Source organism: Lissotriton vulgaris, chromosome 3_1, assembly GCF_964263255.1.
Source record: "Lissotriton vulgaris chromosome 3_1, aLisVul1.2, whole genome shotgun sequence".
Lineage (NCBI taxonomy): Eukaryota > Metazoa > Chordata > Amphibia > Caudata > Salamandridae > Lissotriton > Lissotriton vulgaris.
In genome coordinates, this window is record NC_141689.1 from 1,218,675,236 (window position 1) to 1,218,696,279 (window position 21,044).

The window sequence follows — 21,044 nt, forward strand, 5'->3', positions numbered from 1 at the left end:
GCAGCAATGTCTCGTAAACACTTTATAACAACAACTTTAAAAATGAGGTGGACAATAAATCCTCATTTAACTGGGTATCCACACTGCAGGCTAAATAAATAGCTGGTGTTTAACCCCTTGGGCGCGGCCGCGATTCTGCGCCTGTGCGGCGCTATTAATAAGTGAGCGGGTTCATGACGGCCCCCAGCCGTCATCAGCACACGCCCACCGCAGTGCATGACAGACGCGGGCCGTCATCAGCATAGAAGGGGTTAAAGTTAAAGTTAAAAAAAATATTTTGAACCAGCTTGAATGTGGATGTGAACAATGAGAACAGGCTTTGTGGAGTCACTCGAAATGAAGGGATCCAATGGCAAGGATTTAACAGACCAATGGATGAAGGCCACCGTCCAAAGGCCAGTATATATACATATATATTTGGAAAAATGATTGTCTGACGATTACAGCTGTCTCAAAGGCCAGAGCTGAAACAATAGTGATAGAAATTTGCAGACCGGCTGCCATGCCTGCAGGGGCTAATGTTGTCAGTCAACCTGGGATTGGACAGTGGCCTAGTGCAGCTCCCGCTGCATCCAACTCTGAACACTAAAGTCTACAATCTAGAAGAGTGGGTGGCTAACAGAAGTTAAGCCAGTCTACATGCCCTGCTACTTTCAATCCACCACTGTATGGATCACACTGGTGAACTCTCAAAGGCATGTTTTTATAAGCTGAAGGTCTGCTCTTGGAGAATTGCTTCTGTATTTGGGGTAGAGTTCCAATGTTTATAGGACCCACAAAGAATTCCAGGAGTACTATACGATTTCCCAGAAGTACCCAATTTTGCAAAATGTAGCATGCAGAATTTCCACCAGATGGAAATGTCTGCATGAACAGATGATGGGAATATACATTGGACACATATATTTCCACAGGAAAAATAATATTCGCAGCTAAAATCCCCATACACCTCTGCCTCCATGGCATTTGGAAAAGCTTCCTTCACTCTCCCAAACTGAAAATTCTTTCAGAACAGTAGTTTTGTGTGCATTTCCGTTGTGGGAAACTACCTGCATATTATTTGACAATACACTCAAATTTATCGATTTGTGGGTGCTCACATCACTTTGAAGGGTAACACCACCTGCCTCTGAAAATATTGCAACCCTTTATCCTGCATTTACGAACAAGGACAATCCACTACTCTGGTCGATTGTCTTTATTCACAAGTGTATATTCCACTAATACTGATTTTGATCATGTGAATGGGGAATTTACTCTAAAAAATCAAATTTTTGGTTCTCCTCGAGGCTAACATGTTTGGAAATCAACGGCTGAGTGAGGCCACAATTATTTGGATGTTGTAATGCGCTGGAAATTATAGATGGTGAACACAGATATCAGTTGGTTTCCTCATGTTCCACTCTGGGTGGTTACCATTGAACAGAGTCCAGATGCTGGCCCTTCATGACTGACCTTCAGTGTTTAAGGCAAAAACAGCAACCCATATCCTCCAACTTCAGCTTGACAAACAACTCACCTCATCACCTCCACTGCTGGCCTCCTCCTTATACATTCTGCAGCTGTCTGTCATGATGGGATTCTCACATGAGGCCAGGCCCGCAACTCTACATGGTCCCACGTGTTGACTTGTGTCCAGTATTCAACACTGAAAGTAAGAAGGCAGCCCAGATGGAGGTTCGGGAACCATATGCCTTGGGGCGGAGTTTAAGTCCGGATGACCCCGAGAGCCACACCAGGGAGCAAATTCACCCTATTATTTGATAGGCGGTACAATGACTGCAAGCGGTCAAGCAAGGGGTCATAAAGCAATGTTTAGTGCCTTACAGGCACTACCTGAGAGGAATTGAAATTCTAGACTGCTCTCACCATTCCATATTCAGCAGGATGCTGCTCCTATAAATGGTGGGCATGTTATGAGTGGGCATATTTAATGCCTTACATCTATACCGACACAAATAATCAATTTAATCATACCAAGACTCTTGTTTAGAACTTTCACTTGTTAAACCAAGAGTTTAAAAAACAATTATGTCCTTCAATACCTTGCACTTAACAAACAAATTGATACTTCAAATGTTGAACTCTTGCACCTTGTTTGCCCTTATTTGCAATTTTTAAACTGCTTTTATGTAAATGACTTACATGGAGGTAAATTTTTACTCAAAGTAAAGCATTCTGATACCCTTTGGGGCTTGTTTGCGGTCTATATATATTCTCAAATAAATAAATATTTCTGCCCTCATCCATTGAAATGTACAAAACGACACCGCATTTTTGACGTAACTTAAACTTTCATGAATCTGCACATGTCGCCTCTATCAATACAGGAATAGTAAAAATATGCATTATTGTGAAGCATGCTGTGGTAAACCTCAAAGTGAAACATATTCACTTAAGTCCAAACAAGTGAGAAAATCAGCCCCAACCATTAGGAGCCGCAAACATGACAGCCAAGTGACATCTACAGTTGATATCCAGGCGATCTCAAAGCTTGCAAATGTATCAAAGGGAGAGTAGGAACTCATGAAAAAGGTACACATCCACATACTATACTCATTAAAATACTACACCAACTCCTGTCGCCCGCCTCCCTTGCGTTAAATTTGCTTATAAACATAAATACATGCTGCAGTATGGTGGTCAACGCTAGCAGAGAACAGTGGTCTACTTTGCTCAGTGCCATGTGTATGTACATTTTGCAATACATTAAAAAAAAAGTGTCTTTTCATTTCTCACGTTTCATTCAGGGCCAAATAGTGGACAATTCCCTAACGTTTCTAAAGTACGTAATCAACTGTCTCTTCTTTGTCTTGTTTCACACGAAAAAGCAGTGTGCTTTGGAGCTTTTTGGTCATGGTGCCATATTTCATATAAACAGCTTGCAAGAGTAGTCCTACAGGATGCTGATGAAACAGTAAGGACGGAGAGTTGAGGCTCCCACCCAAAGCCCTATAAAGCCATCTTGTGTGGCTCTACTCCCTGTGTGCCGGCATCCTGGTGGCTGGACTGTTTGTCGAGGTGCGCAATGTTCAATCTGAGTACGCCTGGCTCAAAGACTGACTGAAGACCCCATTGCTACATGTCAATATTTGTGGCAACATTACGGTCCCACGCCACCAGATTTCTTGTCCATATCCACAAAGATATAATAAGGCATCACAAAGTAACTGACAGACTCACTCTTCTTAATCTTATCCTTAGCTATCACTCTAATTACGATCAATTGCAACCCCCCCCCCCCCAAAAGGAAACCTGTACAATCGACGATAGGTGTTCTTCTGCCAGAAACAAGGTTAATAAATATTATCTGCCAACCTGGCACGACAAACAATGGGCTAAAAAGGGAAATAACTGATTCAGTAAATATCTACGTGAAAATAAAACTGCTCTATCTCCAATTGATAGAGAATGCAACCCAATAAGGACTAGTGAGATCGTTTGATTTTCAGTTTAGCTGCACTAGGAACTACTACACGAGACGAAAAAAGCATAATTTCAACATGTAGCATTGCAACAAAACCCTGTAGAAAGCTTTAACATCTACGAACTGCCTCCCTATAGTTTGAACCTATGCTTTTCCCCCTCACTTCAATTACCCAGTTTTAAAAACCCCAATGTTTGCCCAGCAGCTTATTCATCTATGGGCAGCAGGGTGATATTTTTGTTCAAAATATTCTAAGACAGTTTCATATACTGTTATATATTCAAGTCTTTTCAGATTCTATAGAAAAATCCGTATTTTTTGTGTGCAATCCTCATGCCCAAATTCTAAATGTTGAATTCAAATCAAATCAAATCAAAAAGTCTTTTATTCGATTAATCATTTTGATAATCATAAAAAGTACACAAATTGTTTAAAACACATCATCATGAATAAGGCGCATTATTGTTATTACAATACATTATTACAGTACAAGTTAAAATAAATGAATAAATGAGAAAGAAATACATTGGGGTTCGCGGAACGTGATAAATACAGATATACAGATGTTCAATTAGGGATCAGTTCTATAGCTTTGCGAGTTGATAGGCTTAATTTCAAAAACATAGCTAAGCTTTTTGCCACATATTGAGTATCAAGCTGTTGTAGCGCTAGAAACGCCGGGCGACAGGTCCTCAACCCCATCTGGCGCAGCACTGGTAAAACCCAGCGCCTACGTATTTCAGTGTAATAGTGGCAAAACAATACTGTATGCATGGTTGATTGCGAGGATACTTTATCACAAGGACATTTCCCCAGATCATGAGTCCAAGTTGACATTTTTGGGAAAGAAACCAAACGAAAAAACAAATTAAATCGAAACCTGGTTAATAAATACCTTTCGTGATTAGTTATGTAATATGTAAGGTAAGGCTGTATGCCTGGTGACACTTGAACCATCAGAATATGTGCATTAGATTGCTTGGAAACTTCACCAGACAAGCGCATTTCCCTTAAATGACTGAGACATAGGTTTTTCAAGGATTTTCTGCTTATCCCACTGATAGAAGATGGCTCGATAATATACTCAGTGAGATCCAGATCTTTCAGGAAGTTAACCACATACGCCAGCCACGGGATGTTTTTCCAGGCTGACATCTCTAAACATTCAGAGATCAGGGCACGTGTAAGATGACATTGTGGTTTGGACCAAACACGATGCCACAAGAGTACAGGTTGGCATTTGATGTGATCTACCAAATAGTCAATCCCGAGCTCGATGTGACATCCATAGGTGGGGGCACTCTGTGGGAGGGCCAGCAGATATTTGGTAAAGACATTTTGGACTTTTTGCAATTCCATAACATTAGCATAACCCCATACCCCAGCTCCATACGTGGCGATACTCTGACATTTGGCTTGGAAGATCTTGAGGAGCGCTGATGGAGTTGGTTTACCCAGTTTTCTGGAAAATGAAACAAGGGCAGAGGTAGCTCGTTGAAAGAGTAATTTTCTGGTTACCAATGCCCTTTTCCATGTCAGGTGGTCGTCTATTAAGATACCCAAATAGGGGTATTCCCTCACACGTTCCAGTTTGGTGAGCTCGATACAAAGATGTTTGGAACTTTTTACCTTGGGCCCGGAGTGCATTACAAAGGTCTTGGTCTTGTTCACCTTTAGCCCAAGCGAAAGCATGTAGGTACAATATTTGTCGAGCTGTTTCTGGAGCTGTACTAGGGTCCTAGCAAAAAGTACAGAATCGTCAGCGTAAAGTAACGCTGGAATAGGGCGGTGATTAATGGTAGGTAGGTCCTGACTCCCTTCTAGCATGGCTTCTTCCAAACCGTTAGTGTATAAGTTAAACAGGAAGGGAGCCAGGACACAACCCTGCCGTACTCCACGAGTTACTGGAAAGGAGGATGTTAACTCTCCACCCCTACCATATCTTACGCAAGCCGAGGCATCTGTATAAAGCTCGCGCAGAAATTTGATGAGGGGAGGATCAACGCCCAGCTCCTCCAGAATGGACCACAGCTTGACGTGAATTACGCAGTCAAACGCCGCACTAAGGTCGACGTAGACCATGAATAGGTTGCCCCGTTTTACTCCCACATATTTCCCAATAAGAAGGGTGAGATTCAGAGCCTGTTCAACAGTACCCAGTCCCTCCCGGAATCCATATTGGAGGTCAGTAATGATGTTCTTTTCTGCCGCCCAATCCTGTAAGCGTTCCAGAATTAGGCGACCGGCGACCTTACCCAATGAATCCAGGAGGGAAATGGGTCTGTAGCAGGCGGGGTTGTTTCTTTCACCCTTCTTAAAAATTGGAAGGAGTATCGAGGAAGACCAAGAATCCAGAAGGCCGATGTTTAAGACTGCGGCCATCAGCTGCGTGATGACTGGGGACCATAGTTCCAAGTTACATATAAATATGTCGAGCGGTGCACCATCCGGGCCCGGCGCTTTACCTGTTTTAGAGGAAGAAAGTGCACTTATAACCTCTCCTAGGGTAAAATGAAGATCAATTGGATAGACCCTTTTTGTTGGGGAGTCGGTTATTGAGGTGGATTGTGCAGAGTGTTCCGGGGGTTGATCACTAAAGATCTTTGAAAAGTGAGACACCCACTCGTCGGCAGTCACGGCCACATCCAGGTGTTGGTGTGAGCTAGCCTCCAGCAGGAATGGGGATTTAACAATCTGCCAGAACTGAATGCTGTCCTTACTCTGGCAGCTCTCATGTAATTGGGCCCACAGTTTATTTTTGTGATCTTTTTTACAACTCGTTTGGGCCTGCTTGTATTCTATTCTTAATTTAGCTACAGTATCTTTATCTCTATTTGGGTTGTGTAGCTCTTTTTTTAAAGCGGTTAGGGCTTTCCGACAAGCCGTGTTGAACCATCGAGGCTCAGAGTGATTACCTGGATTGGGCTTTCGGATTAATACCTTCTGGATGGTATTGAGGATTTCTCCGAAGCTAGTAATAATTTGCTCATGGGAGGAGTCCTCATCGAGACAGGTGGAAATCCAGGGGAGAGCCTTAGCTATGACCTTACTTGAGGTAACTGATGGGTCAACACTTGACCATTTCACAGAGTAACCGTTTGTTTTATCCATTGTCAGTGCTTTTTGGGTCAGCAAACTCTTCTTCGGTGTATTGGGAGCAGTCGTAGGTAACTTGATCTTAATACTGTTAGGGAAATGATCGCCGGCTATTTCTGAGCCTGTAGTAAATTGGTGTAGCGTACCCATTACAGGATAAGAACATAGTATAAAATCTATGGTGCTACGACAACCCCTGCCATGAAAGGTAGGTCTAAATTCCACAGGTGGGTTTACGAGTTCATTTGCGAACATCACTTCTAGGGACATTAGGCTATCATTAAAAGAGTCTCCTACAGGGGTATGGGTAAAGTGGGTCAACGGGGAATCATGTTCATCTAAGAGGCCACAGACAGTTTTCTTATAGTTAGGGCACAGTTGTACATTAAAATCCCCTCCCCATATTACATTGCTCATAGCTGAAGGATACTTAACACGTTGTTCAGTTATATACAAAGAAATATCAGACACAGTCTTTGCACAATCTGCTGGTGTTAAATTGTTGTAAAAGTTTATAAGAGTGTAAGATGTACCATTTTTAAAAGTGAGCAGAATAATTTGATAATTTGGTGTGGTACGTAGGGTTATGGTTTTCTTTGCTGCTAAAGTGTTAGAAATATAAACCACAAGGCCCCCCATGGGTCTACCATGTGTTGTTGGACTGGCTGGGGAGTGAAGTGTTATGTATCCTTGTATATGCAGTGGGTTAATTGTCCAGGTCTCTTGCAGGCAAATTATCTGATGCGTGATGACAAAGTCTAACCAAGGTGCCAGTACAATCTTGGATCGGAGACCTGCAACGTTCCAGAATATTATTGAAACTAGGTGGAACGACGGGGTTTCAGTACCATACGCTGGGCATCCTATGTGCGAAGGAGTCTTAGTTATTGCGCATGGATCGAAATTTGGAGAGAGGGACAGAATGTCACCTTGCGTGTTACATATGATAGCGGGACTGGGCTGAATATCAGCGCTTTGACAGAGGTTTATATCATCTGTGGCAATTGTAGCTAATGTAATTAGTGGTGACCTTATTCGAGTCGATGGGCTTGGGAGTTGGAAGGAACTTACAGGCGACAAGGATAGAGGGCTGGAGGGGGATATATTCCTGTCTTCCAAGACGGTGGAGAGTGGTGGTCAGTCCACCATTTCTAGGCAGTCAAACCTATTATAAGTAGGGACGCCCCCCCAATCTAGATATGGCATGTTATCTCTGCCTCCTTGTCCAGCCCAGTTTGACCAATCCGAGTTACTGTTCCAGTTGCCTACCTGGGTCCAGTTCCACTCGGGGCTTGGTTGCATGGGTTTAGCTGGAGGATAGAAAAAGGCTAGTCTTTTAGTGCCGATTCCCTCAGGGGATGTTTGGGGACCCCAAGAGGAGATCAACTCGACAGTTTGGGGATCCTCAAAGTTTATGATTATACAATCTCCTGGGATCGTTTTACGCTCCCTCCCGATCCACGGGACTCTGCGTACCGAGACAATTCTGTTATTAGAATATGGAGGAAGTGGGCGATTCAGTGACAACCAGTGGATTATTTTGTTTTTTAGAGACCATCCCGGTTCTTCAGAATTGGTACGCAGAACTGGGACCCCGGTCATAATGATAATGTACGGGGTCGCTTCTGGGGGAAGGTGAACAGGCCGGGCTCCGTTACGTCTTGTGTTATAAGAGACGTTTTTTGAGGCTGGGGTTTTTGTCGAGGATTTTGCCGGGGTTGTTGTAGTTATTGTGACGGGTTGGGCCTTTGCTACAGAAGGAGCAGGACGTGAAGAGATGGAAGTGTTTTTAGCTGCGTTATTAGTTGGTATTTGCTGCGCTGGTTTGCTAGGTGATTTGGTGGAATTCTGGTGAACCACCGCTGTGGTGGTCGCCACTTTCTGTGGTTTGGATGTTTGCAGAGGGTTGGTTTTACCTGCATTTTTAGGTTTGGGATTTTGAGGTTGAGACACTGGGAGTGAGGGTGTTGGGATTATGGTCAGACTTTTCTGATCATTTAAGTCTTTTGTTAATGAGGCTAGAGATTTTAAAATTTTCAAAAGTGTTAGCTCAATGGGTTTCAGATGTAACTTAATTAAAGCCTCTATAGACACCAAAGAGAAGGTCTCATGTGTACTGGGAGCCAGTTCGCTATGTAAATTGCCACTTGGGTTTTGGTTAAGTGTGTCTGACGAAAGATTTATTATTTCAGGCGCTGTGGTAAGCGTTGACTGTTGAAACAGTGCTGGGTAAGATGGGGATAAAGCTGAAGGAAGGGGGTGATCTGAGGGGGGTATCAGGGGATCCTGTTGTATGATGACGTTATTGTGGGAGGTTTTTTTAGCACCCTTTTTCACTTTCCTCTTTTTCGGAATGGCCCCCTCCCTCTGACCCCTTGCATTTAAGGAGGGAGAAGAAGGAGAATCCTCCTCGGGAGGGATAGTAAAGAGAAGTGGAGTTCTCTCGAGTGACGGGGGAGTATGTGGTGGAGAAGAGGGTGAAATGTGAGTAGTGGAGAGATCGATGGATACTGATAAATCCACTATTCCAGGGACAGTATGAGTCTCCAGCTGTAAACCAGCGTCTACAGAGCGTTGCGGAGTTTTGGCTGCCGCCAGTAGTCCCAGGGAGGAGCGTCTGGCTGCGGCCAAATCCTGGGAGACTCTCCTTTCAAGTAAAAGAACACCTTGATTTATGGCATCGTTTGCTTTAGCAATAAATTGATCTATAGGTCCTTTGACCTGTGCAGCATGGGTAGGCTTGGTGTTTCTAGTAAGCCTAGGTGACATGATACGTAATTAATGAGTATAGCGCTAAGTTAATTAACCGGAAAGTCGGGGTTTATAATACAAGTACTACAATAACAACACAGAGGATACGCTATCAAGGGGGTGGCCCAGTCCAGTCTTACCCGGTCTTGAACGGGCTTAAACGGGCCCGCCCTTGGCCCGGGCTTCGCCTCGCGCTTCTCCACGCGCGCGTCCCGCGTTGCGTGGAATGCAGCTAACTTTATGGGGAGGTATAAGGGGCGTTACCGCCGGGGGAAGAGGCGCCAGGTGGTAGAAGCAAGGGCTTCTGGGCCTCGCAGTCCCCCGGTGCAGGCAGCCAATGAGAGTTTGGTCAAGCGCTCGCTGGGAGCTGTTGGACACTCCGGGGATCACGGAGGAGCTCCCACCAGCAGCGCGACCTCCAGTAGGGCTTGCAAACAATTGGGCGTGGGTCCGCTGAAACTCGTCCTTTGCTCAGCGCTTGGAAGGTTCTGTGAGTGGCACCCGCGGAGCGGGTGTCACGAAAGGTAAATAGGCGGCGGCTGATGGTGGGCGTTACCGCCGGGGGAAGAGGCGCCAGGTGGTAGAAGCAAGGGCTTCTGGGCCTCGCAGTCCCCCGGTGCAGGCAGCCAATGAGAGTTTGGTCAAGCGCTCGCTGGGAGCTGTTGGACACTCCGGGGATCACGGAGGAGCTCCCACCAGCAGCGCGACCTCCAGTAGGGCTTGCAAACAATTGGGCGTGGGTCCGCTGAAACTCGTCCTTTGCTCAGCGCTTGGAAGGTTCTGTGAGTGGCACCCGCGGAGCGGGTGTCACGAAAGGTAAATAGGCGGCGGCTGATGGTGGGCGTTACCGCCGGGGGAAGAGGCGCCAGGTGGTAGAAGCAAGGGCTTCTGGGCCTCGCAGTCCCCCGGTGCAGGCAGCCAATGAGAGTTTGGTCAAGCGCTCGCTGGGAGCTGTTGGACACTCCGGGGATCACGGAGGAGCTCCCACCAGCAGCGCGACCTCCAGTAGGGCTTGCAAACAATTGGGCGTGGGTCCGCTGAAACTCGTCCTTTGCTCAGCGCTTGGAAGGTTCTGTGAGTGGCACCCGCGGAGCGGGTGTCACGAAAGGTAAATAGGCGGCGGCTGATGGTGGGCGTTACCGCCGGGGGAAGAGGCGCCAGGTGGTAGAAGCAAGGGCTTCTGGGCCTCGCAGTCCCCCGGTGCAGGCAGCCAATGAGAGTTTGGTCAAGCGCTCGCTGGGAGCTGTTGGACACTCCGGGGATCACGGAGGAGCTCCCACCAGCAGCGCGACCTCCAGTAGGGCTTGCAAACAATTGGGCGTGGGTCCGCTGAAACTCGTCCTTTGCTCAGCGCTTGGAAGGTTCTGTGAGTGGCACCCGCGGAGCGGGTGTCACGAAAGGTAAATAGGCGGCGGCTGATGGTGGGCGTTACCGCCGGGGGAAGAGGCGCCAGGTGGTAGAAGCAAGGGCTTCTGGGCCTCGCAGTCCCCCGGTGCAGGCAGCCAATGAGAGTTTGGTCAAGCGCTCGCTGGGAGCTGTTGGACACTCCGGGGATCACGGAGGAGCTCCCACCAGCAGCGCGACCTCCAGTAGGGCTTGCAAACAATTGGGCGTGGGTCCGCTGAAACTCGTCCTTTGCTCAGCGCTTGGAAGGTTCTGTGAGTGGCACAATGTTGAATTCACTTTTGTTGAAAAAAACAGTCAACTTTACTGAGGATATGATGGAAAGGATACAGGCTCATATACGGTGGGATCTTTCAATCGACACATGTTTGTTTTCAAAACATCATACCACTTGCAAACTAGACACTTAAAATCATTTTCGGGAATGACATGAGAGTACAGCATTTTGAAGGGAAGCTGTTCTTGTTTTCAGACGTTCCCTCACTGTTTCAAGAAAGTTATAGTCCTGGCAAAATTGTGAGGTGAAGTACTCTGGCACTTAACTCATTGACACCTCAACACATCCTCTCACCATAAAAATGAATGCATGAGAAATTCGTTGTGCAACACTGGAACAAATCATACGAAAACATTAATTGAAGGTTATCAAACTATTGTTAAAGAGAAAGTTGAAACCAAAATAGAAGGCTACAGTCACTTCAAAAAGTGTCAACTACCAGCCCTGGCCCCCAGGCTGATGTCAAATATTTAAAATAATGCCAGCCTCTCTAAAATGAAGAATAGCCAGCCATAGTATTAGTCCAATGTAACTCAATGCTTGTGGCAAGAAGAAAACACAGCAAAGTACAGTCAACACAAAGAATGATCTCTGAAAACATACATAAACTAACTGTTCTGCTACTAACAACGAGGAGCTCTACTCAAGTGAGTGCAGATTCAGGAACCAGTAGCAATCCAGAGTAGCGCAAGAACCAGGACCCATACACTAGGACAGGGACCCGCAGTCAATAGAAGTCATCCAAAAGTAACAGTAATGTACAATTACAAAATAAATGAATGAACAAAAAAAATAGAACTTAACAAAATGGCGGGAAGGGTAACACCCAAAGCACTCTCAGCAATATTATTGACTTTATCCTCATTGTTAATGTACTAAGAATGTTTTTGCAATATAGAGCAATAAAAGTGAAAGACAGGAAGGTTACATTTTCAGAAAAAGCAGACACATAGAGTCCGGCAGTATGTTCAACAAATGAGCAATTGGAATAATTTAAGAGAATTGAACATCAGCTTCAATTGTAACTATGTTTTGCACAGTAAGACAAAATGGCTGTCTTACCTTCGTCCCTCTTGCGCTTGTTGGTATCAGCACTGCTGGCTGTAATTCCCAAAATGCCACTGATGGAGTAGGAGGAGCCTGCTGAGTCAGTGCTCACTGAGGACACCTGAGTCACAGACCCTGTAGAAGCTGAGACAATGAATTATAAATTACTCAACTTTGCAAAGAGAAAAACCACTACAAATGATGGATGGTGGTGAACAGATGTATTTTCTTTAAAAGAAGAAGAGACAGTAAAAGAAAAAACACAGAAGTTGTGAGGTTTTCTATGCTCATGTAGACCAGACGAACAAATTAAGCACCCACAGCTGCTGTAAAGACACACTGAAAGGCGCACATTTAGATATATAGGTGCATTTAACATAAAAAGATTGTCATTGTTGGTGGGTTGCTCATATCTGTTTCAAAGACAGGTTCGACTTCGGATAGCGTTTGCTGGTGTCTGAGGAGCACTTTAAGATGAAACCATTGTCATTTTCTGATCATAACTCATTGCTGATGGCTCAGTGAATCCCCAGGATGGACAATACTAATGTGTCAATCAATGGGACTTACTCAAAGTATGAAAAGCCACAAAGGCACACAAGTCAAAAAGCACAGTGAATGACCCAAAGGGATGACAGTAAAAATGCTGTGGCATCACTGCCACATGACAGCAAAACAAGAAATACAGAATTTATTTTTGGCACTTGACAACTATTAACAATTACATTGAGAACAATGAAAGGACTGTAATAACTGCATTCAGGAACAGGCGACAGACCAAAACAATCTTTTTTCGATCTAGAGTGGTGCAGTGGGTGGGAAGTCACGAACTGGATTGTGGCCCTGAGCAATCACCAGTCACTGAGATAAATTTGAGCACTCTTTCAATCACTTGGGGGCAGTAGATTCTGCAACAACACAAACAATAGAGTCTAGTATACAGATCCTAACCTGCTCTTCTCTGAAGCCCTTTAAAGTGGTCAAAGAAATACAGTGAATCACTAGCAGTTTTAGTACCTTTTTAAGCTAAAGCATTGACTAGAATATAGTAGAGTTGATTAAAATATCTAGAATAATCCAGCAGCAATTCACTGAGCAACATTTTATGTGGATCAAAGGACGCTCAATGTCCTGGAACCTGTATTTAGTACAATATATGCAAACTTTACTTGTCTTATCACTAAATCAATGACCAATGTGCCAAAGTGAATATTGGTCAAATAAATGTGTTTCAAGCATGGCAACACATCTTCAGCAACCTAAAAGTTCAATTGAATAGAGTTCACAAAGATTGAAACACACCTCAAGATCATACTATAGATAAGAAGTGAAAAAGACCAAATATCAATTACGAGGTTATATAATCTCTAAAATGTATATTTGGCTCTTAATTTGAGAATTTACAAGGCAAGATTCATTCAGCAACACATCATACTGCTATTGCAACACTGAAAAACAAATGCAAATTCGAAACAATCTATGGGGAACTCATGATGATGTTCTATACAAGCAAAATGCCAGAAGACAATTCTCGTAAGGAGCCGAATATAAACATAAAGCTCTGCTGCCCATGGAGACATAGTAGGGATCTTCATTATATAACATTTACTTTCGGATCGGCGGTGGATACCCTCGGTAGAGGGAAACGTGTAGAATCAATTTTTAATGGGCCATTAGTATATTTAGTTGACAGCTTCAGAAACATAGATCAAGCATTACAAAAATCAACACCCAGTTGACATATCCAGATTTTAGATGTCACACTACATGTCCCAGCATCATTTTTATGGGATGCCTCACAGTCCATTGCTAACTTTTTCTCTACAGCTAGTCATCACCAAAAATAAAACTTCATTGCTTCAAATGATCTGAATTGGAGAAGATATTACAGTCATAGAAAGTGAGCATCCTAAAATAAATGGAACATTCTATGGAAAAAAATATTAATCTGAAGAAAAAAACTGCAGACTAGAATATACACTGACAGATATTCTCAAACTAGGCAAAGATCTGATCAAATTCATTCTGAGATTTTTCTTTGCCTAAGCGCATTACCAGGTAAAATTCGCAAACTACAGTCATGAGATGCAGATCTATGATAGTACCATGGAACTGGTAAAGCTCAAGCTAATGACAGCCTTACTATTGTCTTCGCATTTGACCCAAAAACTACCTATACAACTTCAAGCAATAAAATATGCACCACATTCTAATAGGTGCCAGTGCCTGATGATGACTAGATGTAGCGTGAGAACCAAAACAAACCTATTGGTTGTGTTAACAATGCTGCTAATGTGGTGAAATACTGGTGGATAGGGATTGTGATGAACTAAATAGCAGGCTGTTGACTTCAGGTCTGAAAGGTCAACTTGGAGGGTAAAAACAGGTTGTATGCCTTTTTATTATAAAATCATCCACAATTAGTAAAATAATGCATGTTCTAAAAACACAAATCTTATACCTTATGCACTAGCCAAAGTAGTGAGTTCCAAACGGTAATGTCAAATGATTGTTCTCAAATAAGATTAATAAAGAAGGATATTGAGAAGAGGTTTTTACAGAAGCCATAAAAACCTTTATGAGCTAATAAAATATGTTAAAACATACTGCGTGATCAGAGCTCATTCTCTAAATGTACAATTTATGGGCATACCATAAGGCAAATGCTGTTCAGAGAGCATTTTGGCCACAGTGCCACCCTTATCATCTCAGAGTACTAAACTGTGATTTCACAATGCGATCCCTGGCCACCTGGGCTTCTGCACCTGAAAGGCCACTAAGGGACAATGCTGACAAGATAAAATATTTCAGACAGAGAAAAATATTGCAAATCGTAAGCCTCTAAATAAAGTGCCTAGATCCAAGCTAGTGAAATAGTGAGAATTTCAAACACAGAGAAAAATGCTCACTCTTGTTATATCCTATTCAGAAATCCTAGCCATCATTTTCAACTTGACAGGAGGAAACCTCTGTTCTTTATAGTGAATGGCACTCCATCCACCATCATAAGTGTTAACTTCTTTAACTAACATTCTAAGATAGCAAACAGGGCTGCAAACACTAATGGTAGCAGGCACCACAGTACCTGAAATTGTGACACTGGCAGTAGACCTACTCTCTCCCTCCACTTTGGACCTAGAGAGTGATGAAGATGCCTGCCCCTCACTCTGGTCATGTGATCCCAGCCCTAGAGAGTAGAGTATACAAATTCCCAGGGAGAGAGACACGAAAGCCGTCACCGCTCACTACCATGAGTTGTCTATTAGCATCAGGCATTTTAGTCTAGAAAGCTGGTGGAGCCCCACCATATGGGTATTCTGGTCTGCAATCAAATTAGAAATACTGACAATGATGCAAATCTGTTACATCAAGAGATAGTATTGCTGGCAAAACAATTTCACTGAAATTTGACCAAAGGCACGTTTCATGAGCAATTGAACAGTAGCCATTTTTTAATAGAAACACTACCGAAAGATAGATTGTTTATAGAGAGATATAAAAAAGGTAAGTGGGGGAGTCTGGGATCATGACAAAATGTCTGCCTTAATCTCCAATTATACATTACGGAGCCCTAAACAGTTGAGAGGGAATAATGTTGAAGTATTTTTAAAATATCTAATCATAACATGGGACTTTAACGTTGAACAAGGGTTGAACAGTTCTATGCCATGTATACTATGACAAGTGAATTTCAGTATGAGGATTGGTGCCTTGCAGGGTGAGATCTATAAGATGACTTGGACGACAGATGGGCAAACACTTTGGCAGCTCCCATGGCAGAACAATTTAAAGGAAAGTCAATGGTGCAACTAAACACAACGTGAGCTAGGCTAATAAATGTTGGATAGAGGGGTGCTCAGATGGAAAAAAAGTAGCCACTGATGTTAGCATGAACTGTGTTGAGGGCTTGGAAAAGCTCCAAGATAATTTGCCTGGATGATGTACATCTAAAAATGGTGTCAGATGGTAACTCCAACAGGACGAATGAGCCCCTTGTGAGTTTGAGTTGTGAAGACCCTGGAGGCAAAGGCAGCAACACACATATAGTAGAACACAAGCCAACCACAACATAGCACAGAAAAGGAGAGCAACAGTGAGTAGCTGCATTACAAAAGGAAGTCGCTATTACAAATGGACTGTTGGGTGAATTAGAATTGATGAGGATCTTGGACAGCGGGCCTGTCAATTTAATAGTAAATGTAACATGATAACAGATTTCTTATAAGTTATCTCATTTTTGATCAAAACTTCTCACTTAAAATTTTCAACCATTCCAGTCTCATGTGATTTCTTAGATTCAATGTGTAAAGGAAAGTGATGCAAAGTTACATGTTTAAGCGTCATGACAAGGAGAGTTAATGCAGCAGTGGACTGAACCAAACCTCAGTACAACGCAGCTAAATACAAGTCGAAAAGTCCATGCCTCTTGGGGGATATATATTGAACTGCTTTAATGAGCAGTGAAAGTATTAAAGAGCAGTGGTAGCAAAACTGAAAACAAACCCCGACAACGTCAACGGAAAAGGAAAAAATAAATGATTTACCGTATTTTTTAATGACACGCAATGCCTAATATTAGTAAAATAAAATGCTCCATGATTTTTTTAAATTATTTTTATGTTTGACTGTTTGGTACAGTTGTATTAATCACACCAACGGACACAGCTTTAATTGAACCGGGTCCTGCCGCTGCTCACCATTGTTAGCTCGAAAAAGCTGATGCCAAAACAACTGCATATGCACTGCGATTTACTTCCAGCCACACCTTACATGACTCTCCATCTCTGCCCATGTCCGCTGGCAAAACAAACCCCAACAACTTCAACAGAAGTGGAAACTAAAAACGCTCTACCTTATTATTTCATTAATTACACACAATGTTTAATATTTGTAAAATAAAATGCTCTGTGGTTTTTTAATGTTATTTTTAGGTTTGACTGTTGGAATAAAAGTCATAACGCAGTTACCATCAGGATAGTTCATAACAGATGCACGTTAAAACATTAACAAAGGCACAGGGCTTCTTTAGGTCGGAATTGAAGTGAAACTGCAGTTAAGATAAGGATAATTGCTAATAGATGCACCTCTCTGTAAACAAGGGCCATCACACGCTGCACAGTGTGAAGGCCAAACTAAATACTCACTAAGTGAAATCGCCAGAAGGAGAGAAGGGAGGGACTTTTACAACCCAACACCAATACAAAGGCTACATTTTTGAATGGCACAGCTAACTGCCAATAGAAAGCAGTTAATTTTTTAATACACATAGAATACAATACAACATGTCTTGGAAGCACTGTCTAGGCTCGACTTAAAAAGGGGGTGTTGAGTTAAACAAAGTAATGAACATTTTACAACCGAACTATACACACACAAATAAACGAAATCCCATTGCAATAAAGTGTCTCCTCCATGAACTGGTGGATTTTTGGGAGTGTGAGATTTGTGGGGTGTCAGTGTTGTGTGGATGATGTCCATTGTATATCAAACAGCCAGGCCTATATTTAAGAACGAAAATAAATAGCTTCAGACCATTTTGCCCTCTATTGGAAGCAGGCGTTATTACTGAATACAATTTGCTAGGGGCACTCTTGGCAAAAGGGATTGTTTCACAATGTTTGCATTGATTGTATTGTCAGTCACAATTTAGGCATAAAAAAAGCTTGGGTGCAAAAACACTGTTGGTTGTGTCAGCCAGCCCCACCCCTCTTTCCTAATACCCCATAAAGTGTACATTGGGTTAGTTTAATGACTGTAGTTTTTCACAGTCAACATCTGTCAGCAATTATGGAAAGTTACATTTTTATTTGGTTTCTCTCATTTCTCAGTAGCCCTGAAACATGCTCTGCTGCTCTTTCCCCTACGTAAAATTCCATCAAAAGACTCTGTCCCCACTTGGAAGCAATCTTGGTCTACCAGCCGTTGAAGCCTATGTGGATATACCGAAGAAAGCATGCTCCATCTAATTTGCGTGTATTCAGGCCTTCTATCTATTAGGGTAAAATAGTTACGGCCTGCAGTAAAGGGCCCTTCAAATCAGGTCCTGTTGCACTCAATTATTGCACTCATAAGGTGGAGTAAAAAATTTCCAGACCCTTATGTGTCCCAAGGCTGTCGACCGACCTGAACACCGTGAAGCTCAAAGCAGCATGGGTCTCTACCAGCCAGGATGCAAACCTTGAAGGCTTGGTCTGCACCCCTGGGGGAGAGGACTTATGGAGCCACAAATCCTGTATCCATGTACTGGCACTTTACTGAGCCATAATTAAATCACCCAGCTGTTTGAAATAGTCTTAGGGGCACTTTGTCGCAGTCCAATCAGTAGCACCCTCATAACAACCGCACTTAAGGGACATTTAGGAGGAAAATCTGCCCCATCCCTTTGTAATGTTGTTTTTGCACATGTTATAACACGTTGGTTGTACATGTACTTTACTTCATCGGTAAATCCTAATAAAAAAGGGATATTTAAGATCCTCAATGCAGGTTACTTCATATGCACTAGCACTTTATGTTGCAGTCTGAACTGTCCATCCCTCACTCTACTGCACAAAAAGATAATCTTTGGGAACCTCGACCATACAGGTTGTTTGTTTGTTTGTGGGGATGACACAGTTTTTACTGATTGGTTTTAACATTGCACTGATGTATATTGTAATGATTTTAATTAATCTGGCAATAAAGAATTTTCACCCTTTATTTGAATTGCGCTTATTAAAAATGTTCATTTATTTGAAATTTAGATTTGAGCATTGCTACTGTTAAGAATAACATTTATGCCAGAACAGTGCGGAATGGTCCCAAATTCCTACCCAAAAAATCTAACAATGGTGGTCTCAGGTAACTACTGCCAACTTATTAGGGGTATTAACGTTATTATCATATCCTTTTGTATGCTTGTAATGTTTATTTCCTGTTGTTGGGTAAGTTATAAAAAACTTGTCTTGGTCCAGAACCAGAGACTTATTTCCCCGTTACGATCTCTTTGCGTTAGGGATGTATCTAGAAGCCCCACAGAATTTCCATTGCACGTGATTTTTCTTGCATGTTGTAACGAAATGTGCTACAGCACAGACCTATCTTTTATGAATACTTACACACATGGTTGTATGTCACTGCATTGAGCTATGAAATAACTACCTAAATATTGCATCCACAACATTGCCTACAAGACAGCGTAAGCATGTCATCAATATTCTGAATAGTGCCAATTACATGCTTAATGTATTAATATCAATTACACATTTAACTCGCAGTGTAGTGGTTAGGTCGATGTAGTGGTTGTAGCAATTTTGCCATGAGACATACAGATCAGTTTTATCAATGTAGGATCATCTTAATCATGGAGTGTGGCTCATGGAGTGTGAAACATAGAACTTGCATGTGCACTTGAAATTCTCGACTTCTAAACCCGAATGTGATGTGCAGGGAACATCTAGCTGGGACGGTACTAGAACTCACACCATAAAGTGGTTTGTACTTTACACATGTTTACAATTTGTAGGAAATAAAGTGGCTTTGATAGCCCTCTGTGTTATATCCAGGATGAACGTAGACCCCAGCTTTCCACAATGTAGAACCCAGCGTGTAGTGTCAGCTACAACTAGACACTTGAGGATGGTTCCTACCAAGTCTCTGAAAGTCATGGTACCACAAATGTCACCAAACATTCCTACTATTTTTAGTAAACTACTGAGTCTGGATATTAAGATTTTTGGGGAATTTCAGGGTAAACCGTAACAACATATCAACTGCAGTGCTTAAGGAATTTCAACACTGTTTTCCAACCCTAAATAACAACGTAGTGATAACTGTGAAATTCATATAAAATTTGAAGTGCCTATATACAAATATATTGTGTAATCGCTACCTATGACTTGATGGAGATTTTCAGAGTGCCATTTCTCGATTAAATCCACTTTTTTTTAATTTTAAATACATCAATAATAAATCAGTTTGAAACTCGGAGCTGGTGACATAAAAATGCAGAGGAAACTTGGTGTAGATCTGGGCATCATTTATATTTTACAGAAAGTGAATTTACACCTGTCAATGGATTTCCCCACATAAACAAATCCACCAGTGTGGTGAATTTTCAGAGTGAGCAAACCTGCACACAATGGCGTATTTAGGGGAGATCCAGGGTGAGGTCTCCTTAGAAAGCGATAACACACAAAACCTGTGGACATTCACAAACCTTTTGCAGATGCTTTCCCACTGTGAAAATGCTCTTAGATTTACTCCTGTCAAGATTCAAATGACATCCTTGCTCATGGTGAAATAGGGAAGAACAGACCCAAAAACTGGTGGGGGCTGAAGAAAAGGTATTTTTACCCAGAGAGAAACTAAAAAAACCTCAGGTGCACATGCACTTCAGCGTTGACACAAATGCCTTAAAAATATTCAAACCTATATATATATATTCAGTACGCCAAAATAATCATGCCCGTGTGTACTCCTGGAAATGTACTATAATTACAGATTCCCAGGAATATTTCTGAACTCTTTGTGAATTCCCAAAACGAATGTACTGAAAATGTGGGTTTTAGGACTACTAAGTACAATGTAGACTTTTTTCTGCATCTTGTCAAAAAACATTAGGCTATTTCAAATATCGTTTGTCATAATTTATGGGAGTCATTTGAGTATCAATTGTGACCAGGAATGATCCTTTGTCTACTGGTGGCATTTCGCATCTTTGCTTCACATAAACAGCAGCTTTTGTCTCTTATTTAAGAGATAGGTGGAATGTGCATGAAACCGTGAACCACTCTAAGCCCAATGAATCCTGTGATTTATAGATCACTGGTGGATGTAGTTCCCTGTCCCTTCTGATGCTGCTCTTCTTCTCTTATATTGCTCATTTTCTACCCACTAACCTCTTTCCATTTTGTTTCCTCCAATTGCTAACTGCTGTAAATTACTTTTTTAGATTACTCTAGGCTTTAAGAATTTTCACAGCTTTTATTAGCAATTATTTGTTTGTGAGGTTATAAAATGGTTGATGAAACCAAGGCTTGCATGATATGTCATCACACGGGC

General features: G+C 42.4%; 1 protein-coding gene across 4 annotated transcripts in view; it reads right to left on the reverse strand.

Annotated features, from left to right (window-relative positions):
- Window positions 1–21,044, reverse strand: part of PAX5 (paired box 5) — a 547,862-nt gene that overhangs the window by 405,276 nt on the left and 121,542 nt on the right. For all 4 annotated transcript variants that reach the window (XM_086961679.1, XM_086961678.1, XM_086961677.1 and 1 more), the window contains exon 5: window positions 12,018–12,146. In XM_086961679.1, the coding sequence (XP_086817805.1) occupies window positions 12,018–12,146 (129 nt within the window). The remainder of the gene's footprint in view (window positions 1–12,017; window positions 12,147–21,044) is intronic.